This window comes from Fragaria vesca, linkage group LG7 (genome assembly GCF_000184155.1).
Source record: "Fragaria vesca subsp. vesca linkage group LG7, FraVesHawaii_1.0, whole genome shotgun sequence".
Classification (NCBI taxonomy): Eukaryota; Viridiplantae; Streptophyta; class Magnoliopsida; order Rosales; family Rosaceae; genus Fragaria; species Fragaria vesca.
The window spans coordinates 5,952,708-5,971,959 of record NC_020497.1 but is presented as its reverse complement, the minus strand read 5'-3'; the positions used below and the strand labels follow the sequence as shown (position 1 = coordinate 5,971,959).

Below are 19,252 nucleotides of genomic sequence, written 5' to 3'. Positions count from 1 at the left end.
AGAGAGAGAGAGAGGGTCAGAGTCTTTGGGTGGCAACTTGGCGGAGAGTGAGGGAAGAGAGTTTGTGTAGAGAGGCAAAGAGTAGTGTGAAGATTTTACAAGGACTAGGAGGTGGCTCTTACATGATGTGGAGAGAGGTATTTTGGATATTTTGTATGCACCTTGTTGTCTATTTTCTTTTTTGGCCAAATTTTCTTTTGTTTGAGATAGAGCTTTACATTATTATATATAAGTAAAGATAACTAAAAGAGGTGGTGTCCATAATTCTCTCTCGTAGGGTGACATAATCTTCTCTTCATAAAGTATGACTCATAAAATACTAGTCGTAGCATTTGTGTTGATTATATCATAAAAAAAAAATAAAATTTTGAGTTTTGATTAGGTATTTTGGCTAGCTAACTCTATTTTTTATGTTAAACGTATTTGTTTCTTTGCTATATAATTTTTTTGTTTGAAAATTGTTTTGTATACAAAGTTACGATTTCAACCCACTATCTAACGCCTACCGTCTAGAGGATTAATCGAGAGATTATTCGGTTTTCTAGCCTTCTAGATGAATCATAATCAAAATGGTGAACTTCCGCCTAACGCTTAAGCGGGCATTAATCGGCTCTAACCGAAGATTTTTAGAACATTGCATGAACAAAACTTCGTTTCCCATCCGTGGACCATCCCTTTGCCAAATGACCTCGCTGCTAGCTAGGATCACCATCCTCTACTTCAGCCAAACTCCGTTCTTTTTTCAACTGACTCTGTTACTCTGCCAAACTCGATTCAATGTTGTTATGATGAGTACGCTTTTCTAGATATCATCAGTATATTTGTTAGAAGCAACAAAGCCATTGTTTCAATTATTCATTATGCATTATTCCTTTTTATACATTGACCGAGTAGTACGTGACACATAAACATATTGACCCATTCGTGAAATGCTCACATAAACATGAAGAGCTAGTACCCGGCCAATTAATTGACCTAGCCTTTAATAAGTACAATATAAGTTTGTGATCGATCATCATCAAATTACTCAATGGCTAGAGTCAAATATATTGCGATTATTACCATATACGTACTCGAACTATATCTGTGTGATCATCATCGATCTTAGTTTTTGTCGAAGGTACAAAACTCTCTTGATATATATATACACGTACAGTTAAACATAAGGACTTAGAAACTGTACGTTAGTTTCCATATATAGCGTTCAGTAGTACTAAAGGCTTGCTAGTAATGTACCTTATGTATGTGAGATCAAACAATCCATGAGATCATTTTTTTTTTTTTGTAAGAACCAAACGAGGGAAACGTTCCATGTTAACAACCATACCACGCGTTTCATGGATTTGTGGAAGGCTGCAGCAGTTTGAAAGGAAAAATAAACTAAGGAATTACGTTATACTCCATGTCCAACGTATATGACAAGTAGAAGTAATGAGACGTTGAGGAAATATATAACTCCAAAAGAACAACGGCAAGATTTATATTATTAGTGAATAAATACAAGGCAAAATATGTTAATTGACAAGTAATTTCCAACTTCCATTTGACCTTATTGTTCATCCAAAAACTTCCAACCCTCGATATTATATATACTGGACAAGGTGTTCGCATTTAGCCGATGATATGTGATTGAAATTAAAGAAAAATGAGTTCATGGGAAAATATGAGATCAAAAATGAAAATGAGATTAGTGAATTAAGCGTCTCTAATGTGTATTCTATATATCTTTATAACTCTAATTGTCATAACTTGCACACTGATGATATAAGTGTACTTATCTGTGTATGTAGAATTCGCTGATGTAATTAAGTAATATTTTTTCATCAATCATTTTTGTTCAGTACAATGTATGTCATCAGTCATCACAATTCACACATTAAATTAAGTTTAAATTAACATAACCAACTGGTCATGAAATCTATGGACCTTGCTCTGCGGAGCACTTCAAACTTCATCAATCGTTTTGTACTATTTTATCCATATTATAATAGCCATGGAAGCAAGAAGTTAGAAGTGTGACAGTGTAACTGTGAGAGTCATATATAACTGATCATATGCATGAAGCCATGAATGCACCTTAAAGGGCGTGCGGTGCTTGTGTGGATCTATCAGAAGAAGCTGCAGTCATTCAAGGAAGACGACCTGGATCACGTTTCTCGAAGGCTCATCTTCTTCTTCCTCCTCTCTCTTCCTCCTATTCAGCTCTCTCTCCGACAGCCTCATCACCTCGACACGTTTTGCAGGTGCAACCAGATGTCACTTCTAGGGTTTAACGTACTCGACCTCGATAGAATATTCTGCGAGCTAGTCTTCCAGTTAGGACGTCCTCTTCTCTTTCTGAAACTCGATTGTTTGTCCGCATGTGGAGGAGAGAACCTACAGTACTGTACAAACAAGATGAACTCAGACGATGATATTTTATACCAGACCGGCTGGAACTCTAGGAGAGTGGTACCGGAGGAGGAGGAAGAAGAAGATACCAAAAACACGTACGCCATGGTCCCAGCGGCAAATGAGCCGGCCATGCCACCTCCGTGATCAGTTGTGATATATAAGCCACCTCCGGTTTGTATTCCACATTTTTGTCCAGGTTAACTGTTATTTTCTTTTCTTTAGAGAAGTTACAACCCAGTAAATTCATCTAGAGGTTAGGGAAAACATATCAGAATAAGGAATAACCCTTTCACAAGGGCACAAGTACGTACATAAAACAGAACTAAAAACCTGTCCAACTCGTCCAAGACATATGGAGCCTAGCATTGAGCAAACGTGACAATTGAAACCCTAGCTAGCTATCTTGCTCCCAAGACATCACGTACCACAACGGCCAGGGCAGTTTGCAAGGCCATCGGTCTCACATGTCAAATCACCAGTGGTCCTTTAGAGATAACGAAATTAAACACAGCTCCTACGATTATTTTCTTCTAAGACATCAATCGATGAATGCATGATTAAGCCTAATTTTTCCAGTACATATACTTCTAATTTTTCCAGTACGTATAATACTTATTCTTTGTAGTAATTGTGATATCATGCATGTACTGGTTGATTCTTGATTAAAACAGTAGCATAACACAAAAAAACAGTAAATTAACGGTTTATCTATACGTTTTAGTAAATAAGAGAATGACATCTCAGTACCACAAACAATATAAAACATAAAAAAACAGTAAATTGACGGTTCATCTATATATACATCTTAATTGTTGTGGCAATTTGTTTGATATAGCTAGAGCAATAAACAAATTAATCTTCCATATCCAAAAACAGACAATCTTCCGTATGATCCATTTTGGTAAACAAATTACGAATGTTAGGGAAAATGGTTCGAATTATGAAACTGTAAAACACAAAATTTAAAAAAACATGCAGTACACCTCAAGGAATAACCGAATAACCTAAGAATCCAACAAAATATATAAAAGAAAAGGCATATCCTTAAGGTGGTAGGTTTGTAAGGAGATTAATAGTAATAAGGATTAAGAACAAGACAGAAAGAATATAAAACAAGGTGAATTATTGAGTTTCCATGACCCCATTAATTATAAGTGTTTGCTATCGCAAATGACCCCATATTGTGGCACATATTTGTATTATTGTTTGGTCGACTTAGAGTTCCAAAACAGATCGAAACCAAGCCATGCAAGCAAGTAGCAACACGTACATAATTCAAACAAAACTTCACAATCGTACTTGGCAACCCAATAGCACACAACTTGCAGAGACTAGTCGTAAGTTTTAACCTTACCCAATTAATTAATTCCAAAGGAATGTGTATCAGTTTGCCCTACAATTCTGATCAAAAACAAAAAGAGAAAAAATTGCCCCACTTTGTCTTAGGAAAGGTCCATTATTATTTAGGGCTAAGGGCCCCTTAATGTGAAGCTAGAACACTTGGAATTTTCGTAGAATGATTAACACGCAATGCTTTGGGTTCTTTTCCAGCCATATATAGGAAGAAATGAAGTATGCCAGAAAGCCAAATTAAAGTGGTCCATTTTGAAATCTTAGACTTTGCCTTCAGTAGCTACTTAAGAATCCGAATATTTTTGGATCCCAAAATCTGTATCATTGCAGTTCTAGAAATGAGAATTAGAACGGTAGTCGGTATATATGGTAGGCATGTGTCCATTGTTATGTGAGGCACTGTGACTGAATACCAAGGGCTAGCAAGGTAGAGAAAGAAGACTTGAACTAATTAGAGTCAATGTTGATCAGCTTGATTATGTTGATTTATAGTATAATATGATTTTTGCATTTGGATCGATCGGATTGATCATTTGATTTGATCTCGTGTACCCAAAAAATTGTTATATTGTAATAGAAATTCTATCATACCGGACAACATGTTATGCAACATGCTCTGAAGGCAAAAGTTTTCAAAATAAAACACTCAACTACCCCGTGTAAAACATGTGTCATTATTTGTATCAGTGTGTGTACGTATGTCATACCGACCGGCACAGCAGACAGTCTCTATAACGAAATTTGTAGAACACACCTTATGATTCAAGAGCTGTTTTACCAGGAACAAATTTACAGTTGTGGGAATCGTTGCCAGGCCTAGGATCGTATAACCAATTCGTGAGCCCTATATGAAGCAATCCAGATCTAGAAAAGAAATTATCACTAAAGAAAAATTAACTATAACTTTAGCATCGGATTAAAGAAAAAAAAAAGAAGAAGAACTGTAATCGCGAGTATAACCCAGATAAAGAGTTAAGAATCAAATTAAGCAACTACGTACCAACTGAAAATCAAAGCAATTAACTACGTTCCGTCTAAAACCTTGACACCGAATCAATACCCATATGATAACAACGAAACCTCACAATTAAGATATTTCATGTTGAATATATGCCTCTAGGATATTTCTTTTAATTTCTCCTTTTGTTTTCTTTAATTTTTGTCTTCTTTTTAACTTTGCTTGATCCTATCTATATATGTTCAACTTCCTTCCTCATAGTGGGATAAAATGTTAATCACTGATATGTACTGAGGTTAAATTCAGTAATTAACTATGAATGGTTCTGATTCCTATATTCTTTGAGATAATTTTATTCATGGACTGGTTATTGTTATTGATATTTTTTTTGACGTAATAATGATCAATTTATACTAATTGAATTGATGACTAATGAACTTAATTAACCAAGACTCTGTTGCACGAGGGATCGGAGATTTGATTTAGAAATCTCACATGTAAACATTACAATCTTGTGTAGATTTAGAAAGGGAAATTTAGAAAGAAAGAAAAAGTATAATATTACTAGAAACGTCTATGCGATTTTAAGGATCAATGAAACAAAATAGATCGAGTAGAGTCAAATAGTTGTGAGGTGGTGAATCTAGGTAATTTACAGCTAGTCATGAGACAATATAGAATAAAAGACCAACTGATTACCAATCTAGGTAATCTACGACATGATCAATCTTATAAAGTTGTGCATTATTGTTTAGAGAGTAAACTTCACTGATATATTACAAGCTAGAATTATCTTATCCTATGCTGCATACTAAACAACGAATATGATATACTGTTAGTATATATGTATGTGCATACATGCATTATACACGTATATTGCGAATTATTCATACATGCATTGACATGGAATATTACCGTTGTCTTGTGGATCCTTTGGTTGTCCATAAAGGTTGAACCAGACTTTGAGAGTTACTTCACAAATAAGCAAGACTACAAGAGTTCCTTGACTTCCTTCCATCATTAGATGAGTACTTCCTAGCCTCTATGGCATTCGCTTAAACTGTCGGGGATATATCTTTTTGCTACAAATTCTAGCTCTCTCTTTTATCACACCCCCAATTAGGTCTCAACTCTCAAGCATGCAGTTGGCATGGGTTTGCACATTGCCTTTTACTCCATATCTTCTTTTTTGATCGACTGAGCTAGCTAGAATCCTTCTATTTCAATACTAAGCCTTTCTCTTTTACATGCCCATAACATTGTAGCCTTAAAATGGTTACGTCCATACTCCTTTACCATGCTTGATAATTCAGCCATGATAAACGTTGAAGTCGTATATAGGCAATTGTGGAATGCTTCGTAGCTTAACCTTTAGGTTTAAACACGTTGGATTCATTCCTTGGTTGCAAAATATCTAGCTAGGCTCATTTTAGTTGTATTATTAGTATACCGACAAGTACATTGAAATTATTTGGTTTTTTCCTTTTGTATTCTAATATTATGTATTTTTTAAATAATAATAAGATGCTAGTCAGAATATACGATTACGATATACAATTACGATCGATAGTGATTAGAAATAAAGAATTGACTACAACATGAGGGATTTAGAATGGAGCTCACAAGTGCCTATCACACGTCAATTTTGGCTCGAGTGTGTACCAACAAGCTAGCATGCACACCTTGGAGTTAATTGGAATGACAAATTAGAAACACATGAGGCTTAGCTTGATTACGGATATTGACTGTTGTGGTGGGTTTGTATTCTCAATTAAAATGTGATACACTAGTCCATATATCCGAAGGAAACTTTCAGCCTATGCTATCCCTTTGATAGTGCATGATGATCTATTTTTCAATTTTTTTTTCATTTTCTTCTATAATATCTCTATTTGGGCCATAACTTCATTTTGAAGACTAGATCCAAAAGTATATTAATGTAACCCATTTTAGAGGGAAACCCGGTTGCACTCTACTAGAAAGTAGAAACAACTCCAAAGTCCAAATAGCTATCCTAGCCTACCACATCGTTCATGATTCATGGCTATACTTTCTCCCACTCGATCAAAGATGTTAGTGAAGTTATTAATGTTTTGAGATATATAGGAAAATGCCCACTAACCCTAACAAGTGTCTATATATGCCGATCAAAGTCTAAATATAGATCCAATTAAACAATTTAAATAATTAGAAAATTCTATTATACCGGACGGCATGCTATGCAACATGCTTTGAAGGCAAAATTTTCCAAAACAAAACACCCAATTGCTGCGTGCAAAGCACGTGCTTTTATTTATATCAGTGTATATATGTCATACTGTCCGGCACAGCAGACAAGTTCTAAATAATTAGTACATATTCCTCTCCACAGAGGCATGCATTATTTGTTACTAGTATCTAGTTCACAAACACCGACATCTTCATGCCATTGGATTTGCAGTGATACCCACACATGAAATAATGATATTTAGGTTCACACAAGGTTAGTGCATCATTGCCACTTTGGTAATGACCCAAGTTCGGTTCCATCATGCATTGATCAAATGCATCACCATCTGTTGCTATAACCACATCGTCTCGAGCAACATCGTAATGAAAAGCTGAGAAATAAGACACAACATCGATTAAGATCTGAATTATATTTGATCAAAATTATTCCATCAAAGGACATTAGAGTGATGACAAACTATAAGTGATTCACGTACAAATTCACTATAATCATTCAAATGTTATGTGGTGGCGTATAGCAAATGATCGAATCTGATAACTAGTATAAAGCTCAGCTGCCAAAGTTTTAGATCACTCACTTATCACATCTCCAGCATAGAAAGTGTTTTGTTCAACAAAATCAGTACTGTAATCAATTCCAAGTGCCCAGACAATGTCGTATGTTGTTGCCATCACCATGATCGGAGAAACAAGAAATGCAATCAGAGCAAGAGCCGAGTATCGTGCCACTGCCATATTAATTAATCACCTGTGCTACCAAGTAACTATGTATGTTTCTGAGTTTCTGTTTATTATGGCTAATTAAGCAAATAACAAGCATCAAGCTTGCATATATAGAAGCCTGCTAGCTTTTCATGATCGGAAGCAATAGTGGAGCTTTGGTCTGGTCGCTGTGATCGATATGCCCTCAGGGCTTTAATTGTTCTTCTGATAGTGATCAGAACAAAGGTTATTAATTCATATCTGATTATGACTCCGGATCGGAGCAGCTGGTTTTTGGCTGATGATCAGAACAAAGCTCCAAATCATACTAATTTGTACTATAACTGAAATTGACATACTAATTGATCTAGCCTAGCTAAGAGCTCCAAATACCACCATTGATATATACTGTACATGCAATTATTCTAACAAAAAATTGGAGATAATATCGAGGATTGAACGTTTTGAAATTAGAAATAGAAAATCAAAATAATCATTGTCTCACTCTCATCCAGTCTGGTTCGTAATGGATTATTAGTTGATGCCATAGTTGAAATTGACACAAAAGCTATAGAATCAACCGGGCTGTAATATATGTTTGCATTTGGCAAAATAGGGACATTCAAATGTGCTGGTCGATCTGATTTTGCAGAGAGAAAAAAATGAGAAATGCAGCAAATGCATGGATCTGCAGTATATATATAAAGCTAAGCTGCCGAATTTTTAGATCACTCACTCCAATATATCTCCAGCATAGAAAGTGTTATGAGTAGCAAAACCATTGAAATCAACTACAAGTAATTCTTGATGTTTCTGTTTGTCGCTAATTAATTAAATAATAGTTAACAAGCATGCATATATAGTAGGTCTGTCTGTTATTTGTTGGGCAAGCAGTAGCGGAGCTTTGGTCTGGTCGTTGTGAATGAATATTTGAAGATGCTCTTGTTCTTCTTTCCTTCCTTGTTTTGGCTAGCTCTACACTTTCAGATTTAGTTTCTTTTTCTTGAAAATTTTCAAGTTTTGGTCAGTATTCTCTTTATTATTGTAGTCGGTTGTGCATAAAACAACCTCTCAAGCCCGTAGTAAGTATCCCACCATGGTTAAGACAACCGAGGCCGCCCCAGGGTTCTCATCCGAAAGCAGGATGGGCCGGGCCCGACCTCGGTGGTAGCCTATTGGGCCGGGAACGGTTTTGGAAGCAGGTGTATGGAAACTGGGTGTTTGAAGTAACAACGAAGGGGAGTTGTCCCACATCAGTTTTCAAGTGAAGGAAAACCCACTCTGGGCCATAAATATGGCCCAGCCACCAGCTTGTCAGGTATCATTAACTACCCTCAATTATTACATTCGACCAAGAGATATTGATTTAAGCTTCGAAGGAGGAAAGACCGGAAGCCCCCGGTCACTCTTGTTATTGCAGGTCAGCAGGAGGATAGTCCACCACCTATTAGACACGCCAACAGCTTTTGCGAACCCGACCGAAATTGTACATAAACAATTATTAATATATAGAAGATTAACCAAATGGTTATGCATGCATAATGATGCAAAGCCAATGACAATGAGAAAGGCCTATTGCAAAAACGCTTGCAAATTCGTAAGTTATAGCCCGCTCATTGAGTACATGGATATGATTCATGGCTTTGATAATCTTGCCAATTCCTACTTCATCAACACAGGAACATTCAGATTTCATAGTCAACATGCCCAGAATAGTACCAATAGCAAATTAGCAATGGGAACCATAGTTGAGTGTGAAGGCTGCGACCCATAAGTTCTTGGGATATAACTGAACTCGAGACCTCCATCCAGTACATAGGACATAGGTAAATGCTATTAATCACTCAGCTACAAAGTTTTATACCACGTCTTTTATCACTAAGAGATCAACTGAAAGCTGATACCAAGTACTCAAGCACGGCATGCAGTCTGTATTTCCAAACCCACCTCCTCTTTCATCCTCAAACTTGTTATAATCCACTTCCCTCCTTTATGCATATCTCTAACAAAGGCTTCTTTCTTAGTAATCAAAATTTACAAGCAACTAATTGGTACGAATTCGATTCCTCTCCAGAGAAGCATGCATGCATTTGTTGCAAAAATATCTAGTTTACAAACACTGTCATTCTCATGCCATCAGATTTGCAGTGATACCCGCACATGAAATAATAGTATCCAGCTTCAGGCAAGGTAAATGCTTCATTGCCACTTTGATAATAACCCAAGTTTGGTTCCATCTCGCATTGATCAAACTCATCACCATTGGTTGCTATAACTACATTGTTATGAACTCTATCATAATGAAAATCTGAGAAAAAAAACAAAACATCAATTACAATCTGGATCACATATACAAAGAGAGCAAATGATGCATAATAAAGGTGCCAAAGTTCTAGAGCACTCACTCAACACATCTCCAGCATAGAAATGGTTTTGAGTAGCAAAAGCAGTGAAATCAACTCCAACTGACCAGTCAACTTCGTATGATGTTGCCATCACCATGATCGGAGAAACCAGAAACGCAAGCAGAGAAAGAGCCGAGTATCGTGCCATTGCCATACTAAACACTTCGGTTAGCAAATAATTCTTAACGTTTCTGTGTATGGGCTAATTAATCAATACTAATTAACAAGCTAGAAAGCCTAGCATGCATGTATATAAATTAATCTTTCCTTTATTTTCTTGGTCGAAAACAATAGTAAGTGGAGCTTTGGTCTGGTCGATGAGATTGATTATACCCTTAATTATTAGGGCTTTATTCTTATTGTGAAAATGATGAGAACAAAGATTGGGAATATTGGTATATATGTGATTACAACATATATATAGATACGCTTTATTATACAAGTCTCCAGCTGGTTTCCTCCGCGCCCAAGAGCTATTGCTATCGTTTCTGTTGGTATTGTTGGAAGTGCATCAGGAGTGCGGTTTGTTCTGCTTTAGTTAGATCCGTTGTTTTGTTGCATGCAGCTTCAATTTTGAAGTTCTTGTTTTGCACGCCTAATCATGGTTTATTAGTGCCGTTAATTCAGATTCCATTCGATCTGGCTCTTTCTTCTGAGTTGTTTGTAGCTTAATTGGCAATCAACATCAGAATTCTTAGGTTCCCTCGTAGAGTGAACGAGCATATTCACCCAATAGTCGATTAACATACTTTTACTTAACTATGAACGATATCCAAGAGCCATAAAGAGGGGAATGGTAATTCTCATTCGAAGATACCTAAATCATGCCAATCATGAGAAGGATCAATTTTCATGTTTTCATTCTTCCTCGACCCCCAAACACTAGCAGAGCCCGTTGAAAACATTTGCTTCTTCATTTTGAGCTCTTAATTTTTAATCTTGTTTCGTTCTTGAAAAGTTAAACAAAGCTTATGTGTTCTCTTTGTTCGTAATTAACATAGAACATTAACCAAAAGGCTATGCATGAGGCCCATGAAAGAGAGAAAGGCCTCGCACAAGCACTCAGAGAGGGACTCATTCAGCTCGAGCAACTCACTTCCCAAACCCTTTTCATTGAGGGCGATTCGAAGATCTTGATTGATGTGTTGACAGGCCGATCCGAATGCCTCTGACGTATCAAAGTTCTAGTTCATGATATCCACGCCTTATCTCAGCACTTTCAAGCTATTCACTATCGACACATTTGGAGGGAGGCGAACTTCCTAGCAGACGCCTTAGCTCATTTAGGCCACTCAGTTGATGATTGTACTTCATGGTTGTATCAGTTTCCGCCTCAATCCAGTCGGCCTTTCAGTTTGATCTATTAGGTTCTGGTTGCTTGCGAGATTTCTTGTTTTAATATTTTAGTTTTCTAATAAAAAAAAAAAGAACCTCTTGTAACAACTTTTGCACCTATTCATGTAAATTAGGACCTATTAATTATAAAGCTCATTGAGTTCAATCCCTCCAAGCCTTCATGAATTTGTTGTAGCCTATGCATGTATATATAAGCATTCTATTCCTTTCCAATTTGCTTCTAGCCTTATATTCATAACATGTTACAAAAAAGGGGCATAAGTTATGCCTCTTGAACACCTATCTTTACAAGGCAAAAGATGACATTCTCTAGATATACAAAGAGAGATGTTACCCTTGAAGCCACAAGTTACAAGTACATTGCCAAAGTCCACCATTACACACTCCCAAGCTATTTATCATACACATGGGTGTTTCATGGCTTTATTTTTGTTCATTTTCGATCTATTCCTACTTCTAGTACCAATGGCACTATTTGAGTGTGAAGGCTGAGACCCGGCCATTTAGTTCTTGGAATGAAACTGGAGCTCAAGAACTTAGATAAGTGTCTTTATAAGAGATCAACCGAAAGTTCATCCACCAAGTACTCAAGCACGGCAGTCTGTATTTCCATAGCCAACTCCTCTTGCTCATCCTCAAACTTGTTAATCCACTTCCCTCCTTTATGCATGTTTCTAACAATGCCTTCTTTCTTGTGCTCTAGTCCCCACTCAAAGGGTGCAACATTTTCCCCACTAATCCAAGCTTTTGCTTTGCTGATGATCTCCCAATCAAACCCATCTTCAGTTTGATCATTTCTTTGTGCACCCATTTCTTCTCTGAAGAAATCCAACAAGAGTTTATCTTCCATACTGTCCTCGTAGAGTGGTGTCAAGCTGGTTTCTTTGACATGATTCAACATCTCCATTGCTCTCTCTTCAATTTCGTGCTCTCCTGCTTCTTCTTCATAGTAGAGACCTTCTTCCGGTGACAACCATGAGTTGTCTAGGTTGGCAAGACCCTCAAATTGCTTGAGTCTCTGCATAAGCATTACTTTCGTTCCTGTCAAAAATTAGTGATGAAATATTTTGAGTAACCTGTGGTCTTTTTCCAATACACAAAAAACATTTATATACAGTATACTAATGGATGCAAAAGAATTCATCATTTGCAGATCTGAATTCAATCAGTACATTGCTTAAAATGTGCATTCTATATAATTAAAGATTACTACAAAATCTGAATTCTAATGAATCATTGCATGAAAACTGTGTTTTTATCACATATTCCTCACACATAAGTAGACTTGTATTGTATCAACATGTTTTTCTCTTTTAATTTGTTGCTTGTGGGTGAAGCCTTCTATATGTTTAGCCATTTGAAGAGCTTAATGAACAAAGAATCATGTATGTTGATGATACGGAGATCGAGAAGAGGGCCCTTACTCTCCACATTGGCAAGGCTTTGGTCGAAAGTAGTCGAAAACGTCTCTTCCTCGTCTTCCCCAAATTGAAAATTGAGCACAGAAACCGGGCTGTGTTGCTCATCTTCATCACAACTTAGTACCTCAACCTGATGATGTTTAAGCACCGATGTTTAAGCACCGATGGTTAGTTCACCCCATAAGAACAAAACTGAACAATAAAAGATGTGACAAGTAAAAATAAGATGTAACTGATCATGTGCATGCGTGTGAGTAACTCTTAACTGTTTACCAATTAACGTATATGCAAGTAACGATCCATTTTGAATCGAAATATTAAGTTCAGATGTGACAAGTAACAGTTCACACTAGCTCGTCGGTGGATGATCGACTATATCTAGGACAAAGGGGACCGGAAAGTACCACATAAAGTACAAAGGTCAGGATAAGTCAACCAATAAAACTCTATTAATACCATCAGAGGACCCTAAACAGCAGACACATGATATTAAATATAGACGCGGTGCGCTAAATAATTGCTCTACCTTGGGGTCCAATTCACTGCATCTCGCTGGCCCTGCCGTAGCTTCCATGGAAACTCTGCCGACACATGGTGAATATTTTTTACCCATCTCATTTTCACCATCACATGGAGACTGTAAAAACTCCGCGGTAAAATCACTGTCACACCAACTTGACCCATTGCTGCTGTTACTACAAGTAGTAGTAGTTGTTGTGGTGTCTGTTACGGTGGTGGCTGTGGTGCAATGGTGGGGTGAAGAAGCGAAATCCCACGGCAGAGATTGCGGTAACCTCTCGTCGCGGAAAGATGTCCACCGTAGGATATCTTTGACTTTGACACTGATTTGGACTTGAGTTTGGAGAGACTGCTTCCTTGACCATGAGCTTCTTTTTGAAAGCCGCCGTGAGAGGCTCCGCGGTAAAAGGGAGGGAGTTTTGACTGCGGTGAATTGGATGTTTTTTACTGCGTTCATGATGGACTGGAATGCTGAGATTGTGGTGGATGCTGCTTTTGATCTGCTTCTTTGTAACTTGCTAGTAATGGTTGCGGTTGGATTTGGGTTGCTTGCTTTGCAATCAAGCTCTGGTTTTCTTGGAAACGATTTGAAACCACTTGAAGAACATGAATTGGAGTTTTCATTGAGGAAATCCTTGAGCATTGTTGGCCTGCGCTCTATTGGGAAAGGCTTTTTCTGATGTACATTTTGGTATGAACATGAAGCACTAGAAGAACACATTTTTGGAAAAAGGAAAGTGTGTAAAATTTTTGTAACCCAACAAGCAATTCTAGGTGGTTTAACACTCAAAGTTCTTGAAGCTCAAAACACCGTACAATGAGTGAAGCCTGCTTCAAGATGGATGATCGCAACTCCCAAATGATGCTAAAGATCAGTTGTATGAAGAAATTGAAGTATTGGGTTGTGAAAAGAGTGAAGTGGGAGAGTGAGAGTGAGAAGAGCTAGGGATTTTATATATAAGAAGTGGAAGAAAGGAAGAGGAAGGTTCTGGTTTTTCTGGGTTGAGATCTCCAGGTATTTGATCATATACAAAAACTGCAAGTGAGCAAATGAGAAGCTGGGTGGAGGATGCTATATATGCAGAGAATGATTTAAAAAATGGAGGAAGGTGACAAACAAGTGCAAGAGGTTGGATGCTTCTATTTTGCTAGCTCTTATTTTAAGAGAGGAGAACTGAGACTGAGAGAGATTTGGGGAGATCTCTTGGTCTATGGTACTTGGAAGCATGTCTGAGAGAAAGGAGGTTGACCTTAAAATTTTCATCATCAAGTTGAGCATGACCAGAGTGTCTTTAACTAAGGGTATGATTGTATAGTTCTTAAAGTGTGATTTAGATTGGTCCTATATATTGGCCATTATTGATTTTTTGGGGGATGGTTTATATCTGTACTTGTGAGAACTTGATCACATATATTCACGTATTGTCACATGCAGCAGGGGTTGGATTGTACTCACTGGGACTGGGAGTCATTTTGTGGTTCCCCTAGTGTCCTTAAACTGATACTCTGCCAAAAATAATTGTGATGCTGAGATTTGCATTAGTACTGAGTGAGATTCACTTGTGGAACATATATTTTAGTCATCACGGAAATTTGAAATGAATACATATGAGGCTGACTAGATATCTTCTTATGATCCCATATGAAAATGTGCATGTTGTTCGCAAATGATTTGATATGATATACACACGTACGTTCAATCAGATGAAATTTTATTTGGTCATATTATTAAATCAAGACTCAAATTATATGATGTTTATTATACATGTCTACTAATAATAACATAAATGTATGACTGCATATTGTGAGTTTGATACTAAGTACGTAATATGAAGTTTGATCATATCTTTATATATCATTTCAATCAACAAATATATCGCGTGGAGTAGTAGTATCTGAATTGTATAAAACGAGTAAATATGATAAGCTAGAAATTTGATTATATATACACATACCTTCATATTAATTCAAACAAATTAAGATCATCATATCACAAACAATATCATGTCTTGAAATTACTACAAAGAAAATGTAATTTCCAAACATCTTGCATGTGATACTCTCAATCCAAATCATTTATCACAAGAGTTTTTTATTAAAAGGATTAGACAATATAATTCAGTGTGCATGTCTAATAATAGCAACGATTGTACATGTGTGACCATATATATATGTCGGATATTTCATATTGATCATACCTTGAGATGATTACAAATCATGAATACCTCAACTTCATACTCCTTCAAACATCTTAATATCTTATCAAGTTTTTTGAGGTACTTAGTACTTGTATTTTGTTCGAGAATATTATGTCGACATTGGTGGTGTGGTATACTATGGTATATATATATACATAATCAGTCTATAGTATAACCCCACAAGATCTTTAAAAATATGAAACTTGTCCACTACCTCACCGCCAGATATCACAATAGGCAAAATTACATGTGACTAAGCCTTTCAAGCTTCCACGTACGTGAATCCACATTTGCTGTGGAACCCAAGCATATATTGTAGGATCCGATGTTGCATCTGATTGCAGAAGTTTCAGGAAACTCGATCGAATTCGCTAAACTATGAGAGGCAAAGTATTACAGTACCTAAAAATATCACACAATTATTTTTCTCGGACATAAAACTAAAACTCATCAAGGGTTTTGCATTTGTAAATATAAGATCTAACAATGAGATAACATATATAATCCCTTTGATTATTTGCAAGTATATCATATAGTTGACGTCTTCATGAGTAGTGAACTGTCTCATTGACTTGTGCTGGAGTTCATCGATCAGTTTAACTCATGGTTTTGTCTTGCTTGAAATTGCCAGATCGAACTCACGTACACTCATGACTTTGTATGTTCGTGTCTTCGTTCTAGTGTTCGTGAATTATATATCCTAATTCTGTTTCCATTGAAGCATCCAAAACCTTCAGTAGTTCAGTTGTTTTTATTAGTTTTTGTCGATCCTGAGAAAACTAATGCATTTCTCACCACCTACCTATATGGCTATGTAATTGAGAGTAATAGTTTATGTTAGCCATGTAATTGAGAGTAATGCCATTCCTCATTGTCTCATTGTCTCTCCTTTTATTTTGTTTACATTCCATTGTTGTTACTTGTTAGATTTATAGTATATTGTTGTTACCATTACTCGTGTAAGATGATGTTCTAGATAATATATTCTTACGGGAATCTCTCTAAATTACAAGGATGAAGGATCATCCATGTATGGAAGACATGAAAGTTAGCTAGAGTACCGAGAGGGATATAGTAAACTATGTGATCGATCGATATAAAATTTGATGATTCACTAGTACGATTAACACATTTCGAGATAGTACGTACTCACATGTATATAGCTGCATGTATACTAAGTTGGAGATGATGTATATTATTAGGCTTGTTACTAGTTAGTAACTTTTTATTTGAGAAGAATTACTAGTTAGTAATTGGTCAAACTAATTGTAATCGAAAAAAATTGGTCAAACTAATTGGTCTGAAATTTACATAAGAGCATGTAATTAGAACATGACACATTGGGGAAGGAGTAATTAAAGAGGATTATAGCACCACAAAAACGAGATAGGTCCGCAGAATTCGGTGCTAGGGCTGCAAAGTTAAATTTATGGTTTTCTCTCTAGTTCGACTGGGAAAATGCTAGAGACACTAAAATTTTATACCAAATATTAATACCAAATGATGTGGCACTTGCCATGTCATCAATTTTTTCTACTAAAGGTTGATGATATGGAAATAACACATTTTTTATATCTTGAAATTATCTATGATAAAAATAGTCATAAGAATATATAAAAACATAAATTTCTTCTTCAATCAAAGAAAAGAAATCTTAACTATCTTCTACCTTAAGCAGTCGGCAAGAACACTATTTGATTCCTTGTGATGGGAGCCAAAAGAAAGAATACTAAACTCTCATTCCCAGTTTAATAGATGAATCAACCAAAGGTTGTTTTCTCCCATCATATATACTCTCCTTTCTTTTCACAGTTTATTCTTCTAAATTTTGAAAACTAAGGGATTGATTCAATCAAACAAAGCAAGATTCATCTTGGATGGTGCACGTAGGCTTTGAATAGAAATCAAAGGTTCTTTTATGGATATAAATCATCTAATTATGTTTTTTCCTTTCTTGTTTTTTTTTTAAAAATAAAAATTGTTCTTTCAAATTAGTCAAAATCTCATAATCCATGTCACTATTGATAAATAAAAAACGGTGAGTTGGCTACTGCCATATCATTTGGGATTCATATTTTGTAAAATATTTTGGTGTGTGTAGCATTACTCGTTCGACTGTGCCGCGGCGCTAGTGCCAGCTTCAGGTCGTGCTGACGTCTGCTGGTTGTGGTCGGACGGGACTAGTTGGAGATTGATGGCGGTTGATCTCAGTCTATCTCGTTCTGAGGCGACGTTTGTATTTCAAACGGTGGGGTGGCCACGAGTTGGTTCAGGATTGGGGCTGAATCTTTGCTGGTTTCTGCGGTGGCCTGTGGCGGTTGGAGGGTGATCATACTCGTTAGGTAACAAGGCTGGACTGCTTGGCTTGACGGGTTTGAAGACTAAGACGGTTATGGAGGTTTCCGTTCAATTTCATAATTTGTAATCATACTTACGAATGCCTTAATGATTTTCAATTTAGCTAAAAATTTGCATATCTGTTATATATACTTATATATACCTATAAACTGAACGGTTGAGATTTTACTATGCAATCGAAAAGTAGATGAAACAAAGAAGGCCTCAACTAATCAACTAATCCTTAACTTAAAGGTCATCATTATACTATCAGGACGTTTGAGTCATTAACTTGGATATGAGAGTAAGGATGGTACCAAACTTGCCGACTGAAGCCTTCTTTAAGAGAAATCACCTCTACCACTACTTAAAGCTGTAGTTTTGCCAACAACTTTTTGAAGAAATCATCAGGAGATAAACCCATCACCGTGAACAGTTGTGAAAGATGAAACCAACACTAAATATCGCAATAGGGAGGAATCTATTTGATGAGTTAAACGGATTTTCTCATAAACCATATTAGTAGTTGTAAAAGAAATTTGAGAAGAATTGTTTTTTTTTTAATTATTAAATTGCTGATATCAATTTTGTTTTAAATGATCATTTTACTTATAGTGGTTCCTCATTCTCAAATTTAACGTCCAATTTAGATGGAGTTCAAGAAATTTGATATGGCTGATAAATTGAAAAGTACTGCAGTGTTATTGATTAGATTGAAACTATAAGGGTTAATATGATGTCAAATTCAAACCTCAAAGAGATAAACTATTATTATTTTTTTGTTAGCTAGAAACTAGAAAACCAAGTAAAGGCAAATACGTCACACTATGTACGTCAACCTGACGAGGTAACGAGGTATGAAGTGACTTCGTACTTCTCAGAGCGAAAACCTAGGTTTTGAGGGGAGGCGGCGTTCTCCCTTATAAGATAGTGTTGATTGTGATGTGTCTTAGGAGTGTAGTACGACGGCAGCACAATTCTGTTTTTTTAGCATCGATCATAGGGTGCCATGATGGGCTTCCTCATCAGGATATTTGTTGTAGCGGCGGACTTGAGGCGGTGGTTCAGAGGGGTACTCTTTCGATCGTTGATTGCTTTGTTGATCCGTTGATCGGGTGCTGAACCGATTCTCGAGGGTGGATGTTTGATCGATCCGATGTTCAATCGGTGGTCGAGATCGGGTGGTTGTGTCTCAAGCAAGATTTTCTGAGCTCTTAGTAGCCGGGTTCAAAGCATAGGTGGAGCGGTGATTTTTGGGGGCACAGAGGTAGTGCTCGATAGTCTATAATCTTAACATTAATGAGGACCGAATTTATAATCTCAACGTCTTTAAGCTACTTAACCAATTATGTCACAGCTCCGATTTATGAGATGTTTGCC

General features: G+C 36.6%; 3 protein-coding genes across 3 annotated transcripts; all 3 read right to left on the bottom strand.

The window, feature by feature from the left end:
• Positions 1-7,102: 7,102 nt before the first annotated feature.
• Positions 7,103-7,669, bottom strand: LOC101307737. The gene is made up of 2 exons (XM_004308364.1): positions 7,513-7,669; positions 7,103-7,305 (listed from the first exon to the last, which is right to left on the bottom strand). Exons 1-2 carry the CDS (start codon positions 7,667-7,669, stop codon positions 7,103-7,105), a joined length of 360 nt encoding a protein of 119 aa, XP_004308412.1.
• A 2,072-nt stretch (positions 7,670-9,741) lies between these two features.
• On the bottom strand, positions 9,742-10,189 carry LOC101307443 (basic blue protein-like). The gene is made up of 2 exons (XM_004308363.1): positions 10,042-10,189; positions 9,742-9,944 (listed from the first exon to the last, which is right to left on the bottom strand). The coding sequence occupies exons 1-2, from the start codon at positions 10,187-10,189 to the stop codon at positions 9,742-9,744; spliced, it is 351 nt and encodes a 116-aa protein (XP_004308411.1).
• Positions 10,190-11,823: 1,634 nt separating this feature from the next.
• Positions 11,824-13,905, bottom strand: LOC101297873. The gene is made up of 3 exons (XM_004306805.1): positions 13,345-13,905; positions 12,822-12,948; positions 11,824-12,438 (listed from the first exon to the last, which is right to left on the bottom strand). Exons 1-3 carry the CDS (start codon positions 13,792-13,794, stop codon positions 11,948-11,950), a joined length of 1,068 nt encoding a protein of 355 aa, XP_004306853.1. The 5' UTR covers positions 13,795-13,905; the 3' UTR covers positions 11,824-11,947.
• Between the last annotated feature and the right edge of the window lie 5,347 nt (positions 13,906-19,252).

Excerpts from the sequence above, each read along its gene's own strand:
- LOC101307737 (XM_004308364.1), bottom strand. The coding sequence starts at position 7,669 with ATGGCAGTGGCACGATACTCGGCTCTTGCTCTGATTGCATTTCTTGTT. Across the intron at positions 7,306-7,512 it reads CTATGCTGGAGATGTGATAA|CTTTTCATTACGATGTTGCT; the intron begins GTGAGTGATCTA and ends CTTATTTCTCAG.
- LOC101307443 (XM_004308363.1), bottom strand. The coding sequence starts at position 10,189 with ATGGCACGATACTCGGCTCTTTCTCTGCTTGCGTTTCTGGTTTCTCCG. Across the intron at positions 9,945-10,041 it reads CTATGCTGGAGATGTGTTGA|ATTTTCATTATGATAGAGTT; the intron begins GTGAGTGCTCTA and ends TTTTTTTCTCAG.
- LOC101297873 (XM_004306805.1), bottom strand. The coding sequence starts at position 13,794 with ATGAACGCAGTAAAAAACATCCAATTCACCGCAGTCAAAACTCCCTCC. Across the intron at positions 12,949-13,344 it reads GCAGTGAATTGGACCCCAAG|GTTGAGGTACTAAGTTGTGA; the intron begins GTAGAGCAATTA and ends AAACATCATCAG. Across the intron at positions 12,439-12,821 it reads AAGCCTTGCCAATGTGGAGA|GAACGAAAGTAATGCTTATG; the intron begins GTAAGGGCCCTC and ends AATTTTTGACAG.